We start from the raw sequence: 19490 nt of genomic DNA on the forward strand, positions 1-19490 counted from the left end.
GATATACAATGTCCTTAGGACATTGTGTGTATATCAGGGGTAAGTATACATATGTACACATCTAGGAATTATTTGCATGGAGACAATACTCTCCCCCAGGAAGGGTAGAAGAAAAAAAAAGGAGAGGTTTTATAGAACAGAATCTTATGAGTTGCCTAAAATTAGGAGATGGAATATGGAATCAGTTGAAGAGATATAAAAGGAGCAATGAATGATTTCAAATGGTTGGCTAGTTAATCAAGTGCAAAAAAGTAAACATTGAGAAAAGGGAAGTGAATTTTATTACTAGCTTATTGTGAACATTTTAAAAACGATTTCATATGAATAGAGGCTTATATGCTCCATGTATTTTAAAAGCTTGGATCAAAAGAGGGAAAAAAAAAATTAAAATGGCCACATGTAGAAATGCCAAATAAATAAATAAACATACATATAAAAGGCAAATCACTTTAATTTACTAAATACCTGATAATCAAACCAACAGACTGATTATATTTATTACAAATATCTACAATAAAAGAATTTGCTATTTTTTTCTTTCTTACTCAAAATCAATAGACCTTGAGAGTTTGTTTTAAAAGTGGAACAAAGCTTCTCAAATATTCTCAATTAAACAATGGTATTTCCTCATTACAAAATTTCAAGATTGGCAATTTAACTTTTTTTTTTTGTTTTTTTTTTAATAATAGCTTTTTATTTAGAAGTTGCATGAGTAATTTTACAGCATTGATAATTGCCAAACCTTTTATTCCAATTTTTCCCCTCCTTCCACCCACCCCCTTCCCCAGATAGCAGGTTGACCAATACATGTTAAATATGTTAAAGTATAAATTAAATACAAAATAAGCATGCATGTCCAAACAGTTATTTTGCTGTACAAAAAGAATCAGACTCTTAAAGAGTGTATAATTAGCCTGTAAAGGAAATCAAAAATGCAGGCAGACAAAAATAGAAGGATTGTTGCAAATGAACCCCTTCTGAAAACTACCATAGATATGAGATACTGGTTGAAGCTATTTTTAAGGAGTCCCTCTCCCTTTATATTCAGAAGGCAAGGTAGAGTAATCTTGTAACAAACAAACAAAAAAAAAAGGCTAGGGAAGGAAGAAAGGAAGGAAGGAGGGAGGGAGCGAAGGAGGGAGGGAAGGAGAGAAGGAGGGAGGAAGGAAAGGAGGGAAGGAAAGAAGAAGGGAGGGAGGGAGGAAGGGAGGGAAGGAGGAAGGAAAGAAGGAAGGAAGGAAGGAGAAAAAGAGGGAGGGAGGGGAAGGAAGGAAGGAAGGAAAGAAGGAGGGAGGAAGGAAGGGAAAGAGGGAAGAAGGGAGGGAAAGAAATAGAAATAATATTTTTTTTAAATGTAGAGCAGACTTCAAGAGCAAAATATTATTCAAGAAGTAGTGCCTTCTACGCACCTCTCAGATTGGCTAAGATAATGATGAATGTTGGAGGGGATGTGGGAAAACTGGGACACTGATACATCGGTTGGATCCGTTCACAGTTCCACCAACAATCTGGAGAACAATTTGGAATTACGCTCAAAATGTTATCAAACTGTGCATATCCTTTGACCCAACTGTGTTACTACTGGGCTTATATCCCAAAGAGAACTTAAAAGAGGGAAAGGGACAGACATGTGCAAAAATGTTTGTGTGAGCCCTCTTTGTAATGGCTAGAAACTGGTAACTGAGTGGATGCCCATCAATTGAAGAATGGCTGAATAAATTGTGTTATATGGAATGTTATGGAATATTATTGTTCTGTAAGAAACAATCAGCAGGATGATTTCAGAAAGGCCTGGAGAGGCTTACCATGGACTGATGCTGAACAAGAAGACTTCACGATGATCAACTCTGATGGACATAGCTCTCTTCAACAATGAGATGATTCAAATCAGATCCAATTTTCAGTAATGAAGAGATCTATACCCAGAGAGAGGACTGTGGGAACTGAATGTGGACCACAACATAGCATTCTCACTTCTTCTGTTATTGTTTACTTGCATTTTTTTTCCTTCTCAGGTTTTTTTTTTCTTTCTTGCACAGCAAGATAACTGTATAAATATGTATATGTGTGTGTGTGTATGTGTGTATATATATATTTTATATTTAAATATATTTAATATATTTATTATATTATTATATAATGTATAATATATAATAATAATATAATATATTATATAATATATCATAATATATTAAATAAAAATATATTTAAAACATATATTTTAACATATTTAACATGTATTGGACTACCTGCCATCTAGGGAAAGGTGTTGGGGAAAGGAGGGGAAATTTTGGAACAGAAGATTTTGCAAGGGTCAATGTTGAAAAAATTACCCATGCATATATTTTGTAAATAAAAAGCTAATAACAAAAAAAAAAAAAAAATAGTGCCTTCTCAAGAGAAAGCTACTGGAATATGCCTGGACATTTAAAGTTTTAAAGTTAGTAAATCTTACTTCCTAACGTTATGGTCCTCAAATTCATGAAGCAAATATTTATCACTATTCAGTGATCAAAGTAGTAATGCAGAGCTAAAATTTAACCTCAATTATGTACATTTTCACAGGAAAAGACTAGAAATGCATTTGTTATTATTTTTAAAAATTAAATCAAATGAACCCTTTCTTATCCAGACTAACCACAAGCTTAATCTCAAACATAAACTTTATGCCATATCCTTAGATTAGTCAGTCTAACAGAATGGATCACAGGCTAGCACAACAGGTTTCTCAGGGCATATATACTAAACACTCTCAATCAGCGGCATTTCTCTTCTCCATGGGGGAGGAGGAGAAAACCACAAAAATAAACTACTATCAAAATATAAACACATAAAATTCGAAACCAAGAAGGTTATTTTCCAAACCACAAGAGAAAATTAGAATTGTTAAGGCTTACAAGCTACAGTTAAGGATATACTTGAAGTAACTACAGGTTAAGAGAGATCAGTTTTTGTTTTTTGTTTTTTTTTTTTATATTCAAGCAGAGTTCCACAGTAGAAATTACTACATTCAGTGGTTAGGATCATCATTTGAAGATTTCTAAATTTTCAGTAGCCTATTAGATCTCTTCTATGTTGATACACTATTTAAGAAGCAGATAAAACTACTACTCAGAGAAGAAATTTGTTCATAACCAGAAAAGACATACAGGTATGAGAGAATTCTCCATTCCTTTTGGCTCAGTTCCTATGTTAACAAATCCTACCTGAATTTTGTCTGAATAACTTTTAAATAGGTACTAAAATTAAGAATTTATAGGGAGGGAGAGAGAAAGAGAGAGAAAGGAAGGAAGGAAGGAAGAAAGAAAGGGAGGGAGGGAGGAAAGGAGGGAGGGAAGGAGAAAGGAAAGAAGGAAGGAAGGAAGGAGACAGGAAAGAAGGAAGGAAAAAGGAAGGGAGGAAGGAAAGAAGGGAGGGAAGGAAGAAAGAAAGAAACTGATTTTAGCGAGATGGTTCTAAAGGACAGCTGGATAGAGTGTCAACCCAGGAGTCAGGAAAAGCTGAGTTCAAATTTGGTTTATGACACCTTCTAGGTATGTGACTATAGAAATCACTTAACCCTATTTGCCTCAGTTTCCTCATCTGTAAAATTATCTGGAAAGAAGTGGCAAACTATTCCGGTATCTTTGCCAAGAAAACTTCAAATTGGGGACATGGAAAGTGAAACAACAACAGTTCTTAAGGACAAGGTGCCCCATTGTACACAATGCAGTGAAAAAAGGAGTAGATTTTAAAACAAAAGATCTTCAGCAGAACTGCTCCCATCCCACCTCTTGCTCCTTCCCAATGTTTAGCAAACTTCTAGAAGCTGTGACTCTCCAAATCCAGGTTATACTTCATAATAGACTGCTAATAAGTCACCCCGCCCTCCAATTCTCTTATCTCCATCCTCCTGAATCTTACCCCTCTTGCCATATCCCACTCTAGTGGTGCTCACCTCTTCCATTACACCTTGTAGAATTTTCATTCCAAGTTTAACATCCTTCTCCCATAACCTTTTTATCACCTAGTACTGGAAAGTGAATACTCTTTGCTCCCCACTGTTACTTTCTGACTCTCCTTTTGTAATCATCCTTCAGCAGCCTATGTCTTAGCAACTGCTGTCCTTTGATATACACAATCTAACACAATCTAAAATCACATTTAGTACAGATCAGGTTATTCAGGTTATATCTCCAGGTTATTCTTCCTCTTTTCTCCAACATAGTATGCTTTCTCAAAAGACCTGATTTTCCAATTCTATTTCCTCAGTTCCCATGACCTACTAATCCTCTACTATACCTCATTCACACACATGCTTGGACACACTTTTGAACTTATAGGTAAGGATCTACAAGTCTTCCATTTCCAGGTCAAAAACTTGTCAATTTTTATCTAATCATATTTTATCATTTAAAATCTCCTCATTCCTTGCCCTCAATCCTCAACATGACTTCCAGAACATGCATGCTGAAGTACTTTCTCAGGCTTCACCTTCACTTTTCTTTCTTCCCAATTTCAACTAAATTCACTTTAATCAATTCAATTTGACCTCAGTTTTCTAAGTTCAAATCCTCTTATTCTGCACTTCTCATGCCTTGCCCAAACTCCAAGTTTTACATGCTACTAAACAGAAAGGGAGGAAATCCCATAACTAGTCAGGGCAGACTACAAACTTTTAATATCTTACATTTACTGGATGCTCAGTGTAGCAAAAAAAAAAAAAAAAATCTACTGACTACTTAATTCTTTATCCAACTCCTCACAACTTATTCTAAACTTTGTCTTCTCAAACTTCCAATTCCCACCTGTCCTCCATATTCTCAATTGAGGACTTCACCTCATACTTCAACAAAACTACTCTCGATGAGTTTCCTCTTTACCCCTTTGTTATATTTGAAAACTCCCTTCAGCAGTCTCTTCTTCTTTACTCCCAGCTCTTATAATGAAGTTTCCCTAAGAAGAATCCCAATACTTAAGTCTTTGATCCCGTTTTAACTCTGAAAGTCTTCCCCTCCCAGAATGATGGTAAACTAGGCCATCTTTTGCCTCAATTCTCACCCAGTTTTTAATACTGAATGTGCTTCATTCATCTCATACAAAGTGAGATTTGGGAAAGACCTTAACTTTAAAAGGTTACGGTCTCCACTGCATTTGGGGTCATGACCAGTCATTCTGAACAATGTCTTGACATTAGATTCCAATGAAGGAAAGAATAAAGGTAATGACTTTGTACAACTCTAACTCACAAATTCAATTCACTTACAAGTGAACTGCAATCCTCCTGATATCAATGCTCCTCTTCAAGAATGATGTACAAACAACAACTTGCTGCTGTTTTCCACAAGGGAAATTTCTATATAAGGGATAGTTATTAGAAAATGATTATGCTACACACCTCTCAGATTGGCTAAGGTGTCAGGAAAATATAATGATGAATGTTGGAGGGGATGTGGTAAAACTGGGACACTAATGCATTGTTGGTGGAGTTGTGAACTGATTCAATCATTCTGGAGAGCAATCCATAACTATGCCCAAAGGGCTATCAAAACGTCCATACTCTTTGATCCAGCAGTGTCTCTACTGGGTCTGTATCCCAAAGAGATCATTAAAAAGGGGAAAAGACCCACATGTATCTGTGGCAGTCCTTTTCATAGTGGCAAGTAACTGGAAACTGAGTGGATGCCCTTCAGTTGGAGCTGAATAAGTTATGGTATATGAATGTTATGGGATATTATTGTTCTATAAGAATCGAGCAGCAGGATGATTTCAGAGAGGCCTGGAGAGACTTACATGAACTGATACTAAGTGAAGTGAGTAGAACTAAGAGAACATTGTAAGCAGCAACAAGATTATACAACAATCAATTCTGATGGATGTGACTCTTTTCAACAACAGGTTGATTCAGGCCAATTCCAATGACTGACTTTGTGATGAAGAGAGCCATCTGCATCCAGAGAGAGGGCTGTGGGGACTGAATGTGAATCACAACATAGTATTTTCACTTTTTTGTTGTTTGCTTGCTTGCTTTTTATTTTCTTTCAATTTTTTTTCCTTTTTGATCTGATTTTTCTTGTTGCAGCATGATAATTGTGAAAAGAGAGAGAGAGAAGAATTGCCCATGTTTAGCATATATTGGATTACTTGCTTTCTAAGGGAGGTAGGAGGAGGAAGGGAGAAAGAAAAAAATTTGGAACATAAGATTTTGCAAAGATGAATGCTGAAAACTATGCATGTATTTTGAAAATTAAAAGGCTTTAAAATAAAAAAGTGACTACAGCATTAAGAAAAAGCAACAGACACTAATACATTGTTGGTGGAATTGTGAATATATCTAACCATTCTGGAGAGCAATATAGAACTATGCTCAAAAAGTTATCAAACTGTGCATACCCTTTGATCCAGCAGTGTTACTACTGGGCTCATATCCCAAAGAAATCATAAAGAAGGGAAAGGGACCTGTATGTGCACGAATGTTTATGGCAGTCCTCTTTGTAGTGGCCAGAAACTGAATAGATGCCCATCAATTGGAGAATGGTTAAATAAATTGTGGTATATGAAATATTCTGGAATTTATTGTTTGGTAAGAAATGACCAAGAGGATGATTTCAGAAAGGCCTAGAGAGACTTACATGAATTGATGCTGAGTGAAACGAGCAGGGCCAGGAGATCCTTATATTTCAACAACAATACTAGATGATGATCAATTCTGATGGACCTGGCCATCTTCAGCAATGAGATGAATCAAATTAGTTCCAATGGAGCAGTAATGAATGAACTGAACCAGCTATGTCCAGCAAAAGAACTCTGGGAGATGACTAAGAAGCATTACATAGAATTCCCAATCCCTATATTTTTGCCCGCCTGCATTTTGGATTTCATTTACAGGCTAATTGTACAATATTTCAGAGTCCGATTCTTTTTGTACAGCAAAATAACAGTTTGGTCATGTATACTTATTTAATTTATACTTTAATATATTTAACATCTACTGGTCATCCTGCCATCTAGGGGGAAAATTGGAACAAAAGGTTTGACAACTGTCAATGCTGCAAAATCACCCATACATATAACTTGTAAATAAAAAGCTATGAAAAAAAAAAAAAGAAAAAACAGAGAATTTCTTAAAAAGATATAAAATATATCAACACATTACCTGTTTTTTGATCATTCTAGATTATCAATATGATTATCAGTTCTTATTGTAAACAAAGAAAAAATTGAAAAGCATACTTCAGCAAACTACAGGAGAATAGTTAACTAAAGCCAAGGCGTGTGTGTATGTGTGTGTGTGTGTGTGTGTGTGTGTGTGTGTGTGTGCTTTTTCCTTTTTATATGAACTTCCTTATTTCAGAATCAGAGGTTTTGAGTAATGGGGTGATCACTAATTCTACAGATAAGGAAACTAAGGCTTATAGAATTTACAGATTTGCCCAAGGTCACAGAGTTAATTACTAACAAAACTTGGACTAGAACCTATGCCTTAATAAAGCTGTCATGGAATGATAAAAAGGAATCAAATAGGTGAAGTTTATGTTAAGTTGTATTTCCAACATTATTCCATTTTTGAGATAAAAAAGATTGACATGAAATTTTTTTTTGCCCAAGATTCAGTAAGGGAAGGTATGAAAATTATTAATACAATGACATCAGTCCTATCTTTCTAAAAAGATTAGAACTGCATAGATATTACTTTGTCACATTAAGTCATATTTGATTCAACTCAACAAATATTTATGTGCCTACTTACTTAGGTATGAAATATGCTAGAGCAGTGGTTCTCAAACTTTTGTTCTCAGTATCTTCATGTTGTTAAAAAACTATCGAGGATTTGTTCAAAGAGTTTTTGTTCACATGGGTTATATTTATAGCTATTTACTATATTAGAAATAAAAAATAATTTTGAATTTGTAGACCCTCTGAAAGGGTTTCAGAGACCCCAACAATTCTTAGGACTACACTTTGAGGACTACTGTGCTACAGGCTAAGAGATTCAAGGTACCTAGAAAATATACATGGAGTGCTGAATCTGGAGTCAAGAAGGCTCATCTTCCTGAGTTCAAATCTGGTTTCAGACAATTCTTAGCTATGAGACCCTGAGCATGTCATTTGACCCCGTTTGCCTCAATTCCCTCATCTATAAAATAAGTTGCAGAAAGAAATGGCAAGTTACTCCAGTATCTTTGCCAAGAAAACCCCCAAGTAGAATCACAAAGACTGAAAAATGTATGAACAACAACAAAGGATATACAAAAGATAAAAATCTCTGTGCATCTAAGAGTTTACAATCTAACAGAAGAAAAAAGGTAGACATAAACACCTGCATCGTTAGACTGATAGGCAATACAAAAGAGGTCAAACAGAGTATCATGATGATTTATGTTAGTATTTATTAGAACAATGATATGGTTGTTTAAAATTGAGATAATAATCTAGTCTAAAAAACTTTCCCTAGTTCTTTTATAAAAGAAACTATTCTTCAACTTAAAATCAGGAGGGCATCGAGGTACCCCTACCTTGGGAATTTTGTTTGTACTTGTTTCCTTATATACATAGACAGCAGGAGGCACAGTGGACACCACATTGGACTTGGAGTCAGGAAGCTCTGAAATCAAAATCTGGCCTCAGAAACTTACCAGGCCAAGCAAGTGACCTTAGCAAGTCATTTAACTCACCACCTGCCTCAGTTTCTTCATATGATAAAAACAGTACACATATCTCCCAAGATTGCTGTGAGGATAAAATAAGATGTTGTAAAGTACTTTGCAACTCTTGCAAACCTTATGCAAACTTGTGATAAATCTTGGGGATACATACAAAAAACTGAGAGAACTTAACTCTAAAGGAGCTCCTGTTCTAAAAAAAAAAAAAAATGCAGAATAATTTAGTTGCAAGCAGAAACAAGGGTGCCTGGTTGTCCTAGAGAGGCAAATTAGGAGAGATACTAATTCCTCACAGTCTGAGGAGGAGGAGGAGTTAAATGATGGACTAGCTCTGGTTTTCCACCTGGTTGAGGTGACCTCAGGCTCTCAGTTGCTTGACATAGATTGTGTGAACCTGGGAAAATCCCTTCTTGGCAGGGAATTCAGGCACTGATTGGATCAAATTAAAAATGACCAGTGAGATTTTTTTTGTTGTTGTTCATCAAAGGATAAGGGTTGAAGGTGAATTTTTAAAGATAACAAAACTTACACTATCATGAATTTCAACATATCCCAACCCTAATTTCTTTGTGTTTAGCCAACCTCAAATAAAAAAACTAAAAATGAATGACGCACTCATATGTTCTATTCTCCTCTTAATATTGTTTGCAACATAAGAGTTATAATGTTTCCAGAAAACAAGGCAGTATGAAAAAAAAAAAAGTTTTCCTAGCTGGTTTTCTCCCACAGCTCAGATAAAAGAAAAAATAAGCATGTGATTAAAAATGATAAGAAGGCTTGCAGGGATAAAGAATGTTTAGAGACTATAAAAACCACAGAAAGTTGTAGATGAGTTCGTTACTTAACTCAATGTTTCCATGTGGAAGGAAATCACGGCGATATAGGCAGCAGTGGCAGCAATATGAACCCAGTTAATGCCGGAAGGGCAGGACAATAGCAAAGGCATGGGAGCCAAAGTTAGCTATGCTTAAATGAGAAACAGAAATGAGAAAAAAACCTTCTGTGAAAGTAATTTAAAAAAAAAAAATAGCTAGTAGTTACATAGTACTTTCAGGCTTATAAAAAGCTAAATAAACACAGAAATGGTTTATTGAAGAAATACATCAAATTCAACAGGGAAATAAGTGAAGGCGGGGCGGGGGGGGGGGGGAGATTGTTTAAGAAAGATAATGTCTTTCATGGAATAAATACAGGCATAATAAACTTCTTGATCCTGAACAGAGGGTTTTAAAAAGGATTTTTTTAAAAAAGTAAATAACAAATTCTAGTTTCAATTACTTCTCAGGTAACTGTGGAATTCTGAATAAACTATAGTTTATTCTTATAGGTTTATTCCCATAGGTACTTGAAGCAATGATAAGAATTTCAGAGAATCCTAGAGAATATGAACTGATGTAGAATGAAGTAGAAAGAACCAAGAGAACAATTTTAACATGAGGACAACTACATTGTAAAGAAAAATAACTTGGAAAACTTTTAAGGACTGTGATCAATGAATATGACCAACTTTGTCTCAGAGGACCCAGGAAGAAGCATGTTATTCACTTCCTAACAAAGATGTAATGGATCCAAAGTACACTGGGAGATGTACTTTTGAATGTAGCCGCTCTTTTTGCTTTTCTATGCTTATTTGTTACAAAGGATATTTTTTCTTCTTTTTTTCAATTTTTAACTGGGGATGGGCGAGTTGGAGGAGAAGGTGGTTAGCAAGATATATCTCTGTTCCCCAATCCAATAAATATTTTTATAAAGCACCAAAGAGAACTGAAGGAAGCACAGAGGAAGTAGGTTAGCTTTGAAAGTAATGTGTGTAATTTCATATATATATATATATGCACATATGTGTGCATGTATACACACACAAATCCTTTTACGTTTGGCTGTAAATATAAAAATGCTATTTTTGGAGTTATTTAGAATCAGAATAAAAAAAATAGCATAAAAATGTTAACAAAATAAAATGAGGAAGATCAACTCCAATGACCTCTTAACATCTCTTCAAATTCCAAATCAATAATCCTATGTTTGTAATTAGGATTGAAATTTGCCAAAATTCCATATGGTGGCACATCATCATTGAATATCTGTTTCATTCTCTTTTTAAAAAATGATTATATTACATCACTGTTTGCAGCACAGGAAACTAGAAGGATGGTAGTGTTTCTGAAAGAAATAGCAACTGAAAAAGAGTCAGTTTGGGAAGGGGTAGGGAAAATAATTTGTTCAGTTCTGGCTTGTGTTTGAATTAATGACAAGGCAGAAGGGACAATATCCCACAGACAACTGGAAACATGGGCCTGAAATACAAACTAGAAGATCTCTAAGGTCCCCTCCTTGCTCTGAAATTTTATGATAGTAAATAAAAAGTCAAGTAAAAGATACAGATTTAAGACTCATTCTCATAAACTGTTATAACAATGGAATGAGCTCACAAAGGCAGTGTTACTATAAAGACTGGTTCTGATATACAGAATTCTCCAAAACTCCAATCCCCTTTCTCATGCTCAGCCAACATTTCAGAATTTTAAAATAGAATTTTAATTTTAATTAATTCAGAATTTTAAAAGCCAAGTTCCTTATTTTTCTTCCCAAAAGCCACCTAACTTTTCCAATATTATAATTTGTTGTTAATAATTATTTTTGTTGATAGCAGCTTCTTCCTTGTAAAGGGCTGAAATTCCTGAGTTGATGCACTGAGGTCGGACAAAAGAGCACTTGAGGCTCATTCCCGATTGAGTACCAACTCTATTAGCATATGCTTGGAAAATGGCCCTTCTCACTGTCCTGTGCTGGCTCAATAAGTGGTGCATACAGAGAATTGTAGGAGGGATTAGGAGGTGGAGTAAGACTAGCCAGGGTCACTTTGGTGATAGATGAAGAGAAGGAAGGTCATGGAGATTCTGCATCCATCCAATTCAATCCTGCCTTGGTCTTTAGGACCAAGAACTTTTCCTTATCCTGAATCTGGCTGATTCTAAGGTATCCAGGGTGCTAACTTGGTCTTCACATTTGGTGTCCAATGTGTGGACCAAGTACTCTAATTTCACTGAAGAAGTCCCCGGTGACCAGGAAATAGGGTGAATATTTCAATAGACAAACAGGGAACTTACTTTGTTAAGGGCTAAACTAGTAATCTTTTCTAGCTGAAATGGGGCAGATGTTAGGAAAAGATTCTCATGCCCACCCCTGCCAAGGGGGCACTATAAAAAGTATGTTTAAGTTGATCAAGGGACAAGGCTTACTTGTAACTTGGGTGCAGATTGCTAGAATCTTGAGTACATTAGAATACACATCCCCTTGGTTCTTAAAAGAAGAAGATGTAGGGACAGATAATTGGAAACTAGCAGGCTATAAACTATGTGAGTACTACAATGATAAAGGTCCTGATTCAATTTCCAAGGAAACATTCTATATATATATATATATATAACATAATGCAATTGGTCTTAAAGAATCTTGCAAATTATAGAAAAAAGAAAAGTTTTAAGAACAGCCAGATGAGGAAGTGTGAGGAAAAAGAGGAAGATAATGAACAGATTAATGGCAATGTCATCCGAGGGTATAGGGAGTTAAATGAGGATGAAGAGCATGATGATTCTACCTCTCACAAGGCAGCTTCAACCCCGCCTACTGAGCATATTATTGACACACCCCCATCAATTAATACTTCCCATGCTGATGGGTTTGTGCATACATGTTTCTAATAATAGTCTTCAGCCCAGAAACCCACTACCAATCCCCACTTCCCTTTGGTGCTTTTCATCTCTCTTTCTGAAATGTCAGGGAGGACATGATCATCTCCTTTTTAATGCTTTCACCTCCCTTCCTGAGAAATCGGGGAGAGCGTGATCACCTCCTTTTTAGGGTTCTCACCTCCCTGAAAAATCAGGGATGGCATGACCACTTGTGTTCTAAAACAAAAGAAAGCGGGAGATGTAAAGGGCTGAAACTCGAGTTGGTGCACTGAGGTCAGACAACTGAGCACTTAGGGCTAATTACCCATTGGACAACACTCTATTAGCATATGCTTGGAAAATGGTCCTTACCACTATTTTGTGCTGGTTCAATCTTTTGGTGTATACAGAGAATTGTGGAAAGGATTAGGGAGTGGAGTAAGACAAGCCAAAGTCACTTTGGCAGTAGACGAGGAAGAAGGAGAACCTGTGTCCATCCAATTCACTTCTACCCCTAAAGACCAATTATAAAGACCAAGGACTTTTGCTTATCCTGACTTCGGCTGATTTTAAGGTATCCAGAGTGCTAATTCAATCTTCACATTCCTGGTTACTTCCTTCATCTCTACATCAAGTCAGCTATCAGTCTGTCTTCATAAGATATCTTCACTCTGATCAAGTTAGTCTTCTACTCAAAAACCTTGATCTCTAATCCCTTGATCACTAGTCCCAGCCTCCACCTTTCCAGCTTTATCTGTAGAGGGGCTAGATGGCACAATGGATAGAGCGTGTGTAAGTTTAAATCTGGCCTCAGACACTAACTGTGTGACTCGGCTAGAGAGATTTAAACTCTGTTTGCTGCAATTTAGTCATCTGTAAAATAGCAATAATAATAGCACCTACCTCACAGGGGTGTTTTAAGGATGAAATGATATATTTGCAGAGTACTTAGCATATCATTTGACACAGTTAACTACAAAAAATTTTTTTAATATTCAGTAGTTTTATTACTTTAAGTACATTAATAATATTAAATCCAATTATTAAAAAAAAAAAGTTATCCATGTAGAAGCCCTTCTGAGTCTGCTTTAATAAAAAGATAATTCATTTTAAAATTAGCAGCATCATAGAATGTAGTGAACAAGCCTTTTACAATGCTGTTTATACTAACTGGCTTCAGACAGTCAGAACATTAAGGTAAATTTTAGCACAGACCCTTATTCTATTTCAAGAATTAGGCTCTATACTGTGCTTATTTATCTCAAAAAAACAAAGAATCTTGAGTAACACCACTTGCCTGTATCTATAATTATTTTTAATGGCTAGATATATTTCAATAAACTCTTTCCATAATTGACTCACCAAATTTAATTATTGGGAAATTTTCTTCAAAATTCTGCAAATTTTCTTAAAATGTACTGTAACCCAATGTTAGTTCTTCTTATATTATACTATATTCTTATTATCTTTTTATTTCAGGAAAGTATTGGAATAGAGGCTCAAATCTCACTTTTAATACTCAATAGCTATGTGACCTAAGATTGCTTATCCTCTCTAAAGCTTTTTCCTCACTTATAAAATGAGAATACCAATACCTAGAGTACTTTTATATGGGTTTTTGTGAAGAAAACTACAAAAAACAGGAAAAGCATTACTGAAATCTCTAAGCACTATGTGCTATGTATAGCCTTCTTGGCTACACATAACCTATCTTCGAGTCAAATTGGACTTGCCTGCCTTCTCTGGACTCCATGGCTCTGTCCTCACCATTTCTCATACATTCCTTCCTTCTCACACTCTTCCTCTGATGAAATCCAACCCTCTTTCCCCTCTTTCCCCTCTTTCAAAGCCTAACTCAATGGCCACAACTTACTTTAAAGCCTTTCCTAAGCTTCGCTCCCAAGGGAAATTGATCTTGCCTGCCTTCATAGCCATCTCTATCTTTGGAGATGGATCTTTTTCATTGATCCTAATTTGCTTTCATATCAGTTATCTGTGCATTTATATCTCCATCCCTTTCTCCCATGAGATATAAATTCATTAACAATATCTGGATCATATATCTCTGCATCTCCAGGATGTAGCATATCACATTGCCTTATTTAATAAATGTTTTTTTAAATTATTTGTTGAATCAAATGGACAACTTTTTTAGAAATACATCATTTCCACAGGATTAAATGGATACAAAGAATACCCTTTTCCTCACATTATAAAATATCCTTACACGCTAAACTCAACTTTTAGATAGGCCACTCACTTCAACAAAGTTCCATTTCCCTATGATGTGGCAATAAATAACCCACTTATAAATGGTATTATAACTAGTTGGAAGAAAGGAACTAAAAATTTAAATATTCACAAAGATTAAAAATAGAAATATGTGTGGGTAATCTCATTATGTTCTGAAATACTTGTGTTTGGAATTGTTTAGGGTTTTCAATATAATTAATTTATGAGCTGAAAGAAGATATCTATATGTGGCCAAATTTAAATAATTTCTCCTAACGAAACCATCATCTGTAAGGAAGGCAGGGAGAAACAAGAGAGAGGCAGAGACAAGAGAAAGAGAAAGGCAGAAATAGAGGAAAAGGGATAAAGACAGGGAGAGATACAGTAGAAAGTAAAAGGACCTCAGTTTAAACTCCAATGTGATGAGCTTCAGCTCCTTTTCTGGAAATACCTTGGAATTGCAACATTTTAAGCTTATTTAACTTAGTTATGATTATGAAAAACACAGCATTCCTATGAAGAAATCTCAATATTCTATTGAAAAGATAAATTAAAGGATGGAAGTCAGGAGTCAGAAGACTAGAAATGAATCCATTTAGAACAACATATGAGAAGGAACTAAAAAGGGATTAAAAACACAACTTCATGAAAGAGTTACATTGTTGATGATGAAAAGAAAGAAATACAAACAAGATGAAAAATAGAAATAATTGACCTGTATCCAAGCAAACAGTGTCTATGTGTTCACAAGATTGTATTTTGAATGAAAAGCTAAATAACTATAACCTATCTTCAAAGTAAGAAACAAATTTGGACAACTTAAGGCAGTAAACTGCCACCTGTCTGGTTTAGGAGCAACTAAACTAACCCTGATTATTTTAAATGGAAAAAAAACAAAAAAGAATTCACAAAAAGCATACTATCATCCACATTACAAAATCACCCTTAACAACAAAAGAAATGTGATGTTACATGTGTCCTTTTTGTAGTGGTTAGAAACTGGAAACTGAATGGATGTCCATCAAGTACAGAATGGCTGAAAAATAACATATGAATGTTATAGAATATTATTGTTCTGTAGGAAATGATCAACAGGATAATTTCAGAGAGACCTAGAAAGATTTACATGAACTGATGCTAAGTGAAATAAGCAGAACCAGGAGATCATTATACATGGCAACAAGATTATACAATGATCAATTCTGATGGACATGGCTCTTTTCAACAATGAGATGATTCAAATCAGTTCCAATTATTCAGTGATGAAGAGAGCCATATACACCCAGAGAGAGGACTGCAGGAACTGAATGTGGACCACAACATAGCATTATCACTCTTTCTGTTGATGTTTGCTTGCATTTTATTTTCTTTCTCGGGTTTTTTCCTTCTTGATCCAATTTTCCTTGTGCAGCAAGATAACTGTATAAATATGTATACATATATTGGATTTAACATATATTTTAACATATTTAATATACATTAAACTACCTACCATCTAGGGGTGAGGTTGAGGGAAAAATTTCGAACAGAAAGATTTGTAAGAGTCAATATTGAAAAATTACCCATGCATGTTTTGTATTAAAAAAAAAAAAAAAAGCTTTAAAAAAAGAAAGAAAGAAAGAAATGCTGTGTTCTTTCTGTCAACTACTGTCATTTTCTGATAGGAGAGTATATTTCCAAAAGTTCCCTCTTACGTGTCATGAATCTGAATCCCTGTTTATCTTTGAGCCCTATTTATATTTTTAGTTTATAGAAATTAAGAATATTGCCACTGAAAAAGACACATTTCCATTTATTTTTCCTGAAATTATCTCCTTCCTAGCATTAATAGCATTTAAACATTATCAGGGCTCATTACATGCCAACTTGTAAATTATAGCACTACTCAGCCTTTATTTTATCAGATTAAAGATCCTTAAGGTATAGACAGCTGTCCTTTAAAAATAAGTTAAAATGACTTTAAACTAATCTGCTGTTTGAATGTTTTTAAGGCATTTTGATGTGGTCAGAAATGTCTCAAATTGTTACCCTCAAAAAAATCACTGCTTGAAGTAGTTGCCAGTGCTTCATTTTCAAAGAGGACCAATGATATCATAGGTGATGTCTTGATTTGCCCTTGAACTGGATTTAAGCGAGGCAGCACAAAGTCTTCAGCCTCCCTCTCTCTTCCCAAGTCATCAAAGTCCAAAGTCCAATTAAGACAATTGGCAATAACCCAAGATGCAGGATGACCCTGACATCTCCCAGGATCTGACTAAGCGCTAGTTCCAAGTGCTGCACAAAGCCTGCTTCAATCACTTTTGTGGCCTTCAGAACGATCTGTTCTCATCTGCCCACTCTGCTGGAGAATGTCTCCAAGTCCTTGGGGCAGACACCCCCCAGTCAGTTACCCTGGACTTGATTTATTCCACCTATCAGGACAGTTTACCAGGGTGTGGTTGCTACACATGCTGCCTTATGTGTAGTTGGGTAAAGGTGGATACCAAAGGTAGATGGACAGCTCTGAAAAGGTCTGGCAAGTTGTCACACGAGAGCTGCTAATTTTTCCTCAGCACACTGTACACTGTCTGAAGTAGGTTCAACACAAATTTACTTAAAGATACAAAAACAAAAAAAAAATAACAACAGGTACAAGTGGGGTTAAAAGAACCCTAAACTTTTCAGTCAATCCTCATATATAAACTATTCATTTCCTATGTTATTTTAACTGATTTTTTTTTTTGGGGGGGTGTTCTTTTCTAATTCTAACTTCCTTACACCAATTACCCCAGGCATTACACAACTATATTCAATCCCTAGATTCTGACCAGTATATTCTACTTTTTCCTAAAATAACTGTATATCACTGTAACCTATTCAACATGTAAAGGATTGCTTGCCATCTGGGGGAGGGAGTGGAGGGAGAGAGGGGAAAAATAGGAACAGAAGTGAATGCAAGGGATAATGTTGTAAAAAGTTACCCTGGCATGAGTTCTATCAATAAAAAGTTATTAGAAATAAATAAATAAATAAAGATAAAATTTAAAAAATAATAATAATAACTGTATATCTATTATCCTTAATACACAAAAGTCCAGTGCAAATTCACTAATTTTTTTAAAGTTTTGTCTAAATAAATGAAGTATTAACTAACCAGAATCAAAGCCATGACTAGTGTCCATCAAACAAAGTAGAGTCTGCTGAAGTTAGTAAAGGAAGTAAATTAAACAGCCAAAGCTAGGGGAAAATTATAATCTGAACAGTCTTCTATGTTATAATTTTCATTTTCATAGGATTTCTTCAACTACAAAAAGTATTAATGGAAATGAGAAAATTAAAGATTTCCTAAAAAGTTGGATCCATGTGAAACCCATAAAAATGCATATTTCTAGATGGAAAATTCTCTAGATGGAGAATTTTGCTGAGATTAAATACCAAGGCCTCCTGATTTCTGGTCCAGTGATCTTTCTTCTATATAACTTATGAGAGTAGAAAGACATTTTCTTCTTCCATTATTATTTTACTAAGTACTACTAATCTATCCTATTTAAAAATTCTTCTGAGATCATCTTGTAAAGAATATTGGTGAGGGTTTGCCAGCTTTTTTGGGAGGGGAGGAGAGGGAAGAGGGTTAGAAAAGGAAGAAGTATAAGAAAGAAATGTGAGTGTATTAATATTTTATGCAGCACTTTTTTAACTACATATAATACAACAAACAAAATTAACCAAATACTGATTTGTAATATTCAGCTATTTCCCAAATGTAAATATTCCAACGAAAAACTTAACAATCAGTGTGAACTGGCTCTAGATATTGGTCAAATTAACTCAGGAAAAAAAACAAAAAACAAAAAAATGCGCCAAAAACTGCTTCTGTAGAAGGAAAAAGACAGCAAAGAACATTTTATCTATAGAGGACAGGATGTGACCATGACCTCTACTTACCATCATTGAAAACTGGCCCTGAGCCAAATAAGGAAAAAAGATGGAGTAGTGGGGCTTCAAGAAGGTTTCCTTGTGAATGGCCCAGCACTGGAAAGCAAAGATTTTCTTTAAGTTGCCATCTATGTCATATCTTGATTATCTTGAAGTTAAGAGAAAAAGATACTATCTTCCCCAAAAGATACTATTCCCCAAAACAAAACACCCAAAACAGATTTTATCTTGCTACTGTTCAAGTTTCAGTTTCAAAAGGTGTTACAGAAGTTTCTCATAGTTCCTTCAATCTAACTTTTTTTTTTTTAGTAACTACACTTCAGATTTTATGAAGGGGTCCCAGATCTCTTAACTCTTGTTGTTCTAAACTGGATCATTTGTTAAGCTTTAAATATATTCCTTTTTTCTGTTAGTAAGAGCTAGCAAATACATAGTATCTTAAAATTTGCAAAGCATTTTACATATATTATCTCATAGGATTCTCTCAACAACCCAATGAGATCAGTTGTTATGATTATTTCCATTTTGCAAATTGAGGTTCATAAAGGTTAATGTGATTTGCCCAGGATCATACATCTAAGTGTCTTAAGGATTCAAATTGAGACCTTTCTGACTTCAAGACCTGTTCTCTATCTACCACTCCAAATTGCCTTCCTAAGATATCAATGATCCACTGCTAGATGGTGCCTAAGGTCCTTCTAGAGCTTCCAAAATTATCTTAAATATATCAAGCTCCCCTAAATGTGTCTTGACATTTATACACTCTAATTTTCTGCATTCCAAGTTTAAATGGGTAGGTTTTGGAGTTGTTTGATAGTGTTGTTGTTGAGAGGATTTTTATTGTTATTGTTGAACTTTTAAAATTGGACCTGAGATTTCACTGACATGAGGAACTGTCAGCAAGTAAATTTCTTCTATCAAACCAGAATGACAACTGTCCTGGAACAGATAGCCTCAGAAAATTTTGAGGGCTGAATGACTTGCCTAGAGTCACACAGCCAGAATGTGTCAGAGGTCAGTGTGTGTC

General features: G+C 35.1%; 1 protein-coding gene across 10 annotated transcripts in view; it reads right to left on the bottom strand.

The window, feature by feature from the left end:
- Positions 1-19490, bottom strand: part of ARL15 (ADP ribosylation factor like GTPase 15) — a 580734-nt gene that overhangs the window by 436813 nt on the left and 124431 nt on the right. For 5 of the 10 annotated variants that reach the window (XM_051990671.1, XM_051990675.1, XM_051990705.1 and 2 more), the window contains one exon: positions 18473-18559. The exons of the other annotated variants lie outside the window; for them this stretch is intronic. In XM_051990671.1, the coding sequence (XP_051846631.1) occupies positions 18473-18559 (87 nt within the window). The remainder of the gene's footprint in view (positions 1-18472; positions 18560-19490) is intronic. 10 annotated transcript variants of the gene reach the window in all.

The sequence above is a fragment of the Antechinus flavipes genome, chromosome 1 (genome assembly GCF_016432865.1).
Source record: "Antechinus flavipes isolate AdamAnt ecotype Samford, QLD, Australia chromosome 1, AdamAnt_v2, whole genome shotgun sequence".
Classification (NCBI taxonomy): Eukaryota; Metazoa; Chordata; class Mammalia; order Dasyuromorphia; family Dasyuridae; genus Antechinus; species Antechinus flavipes.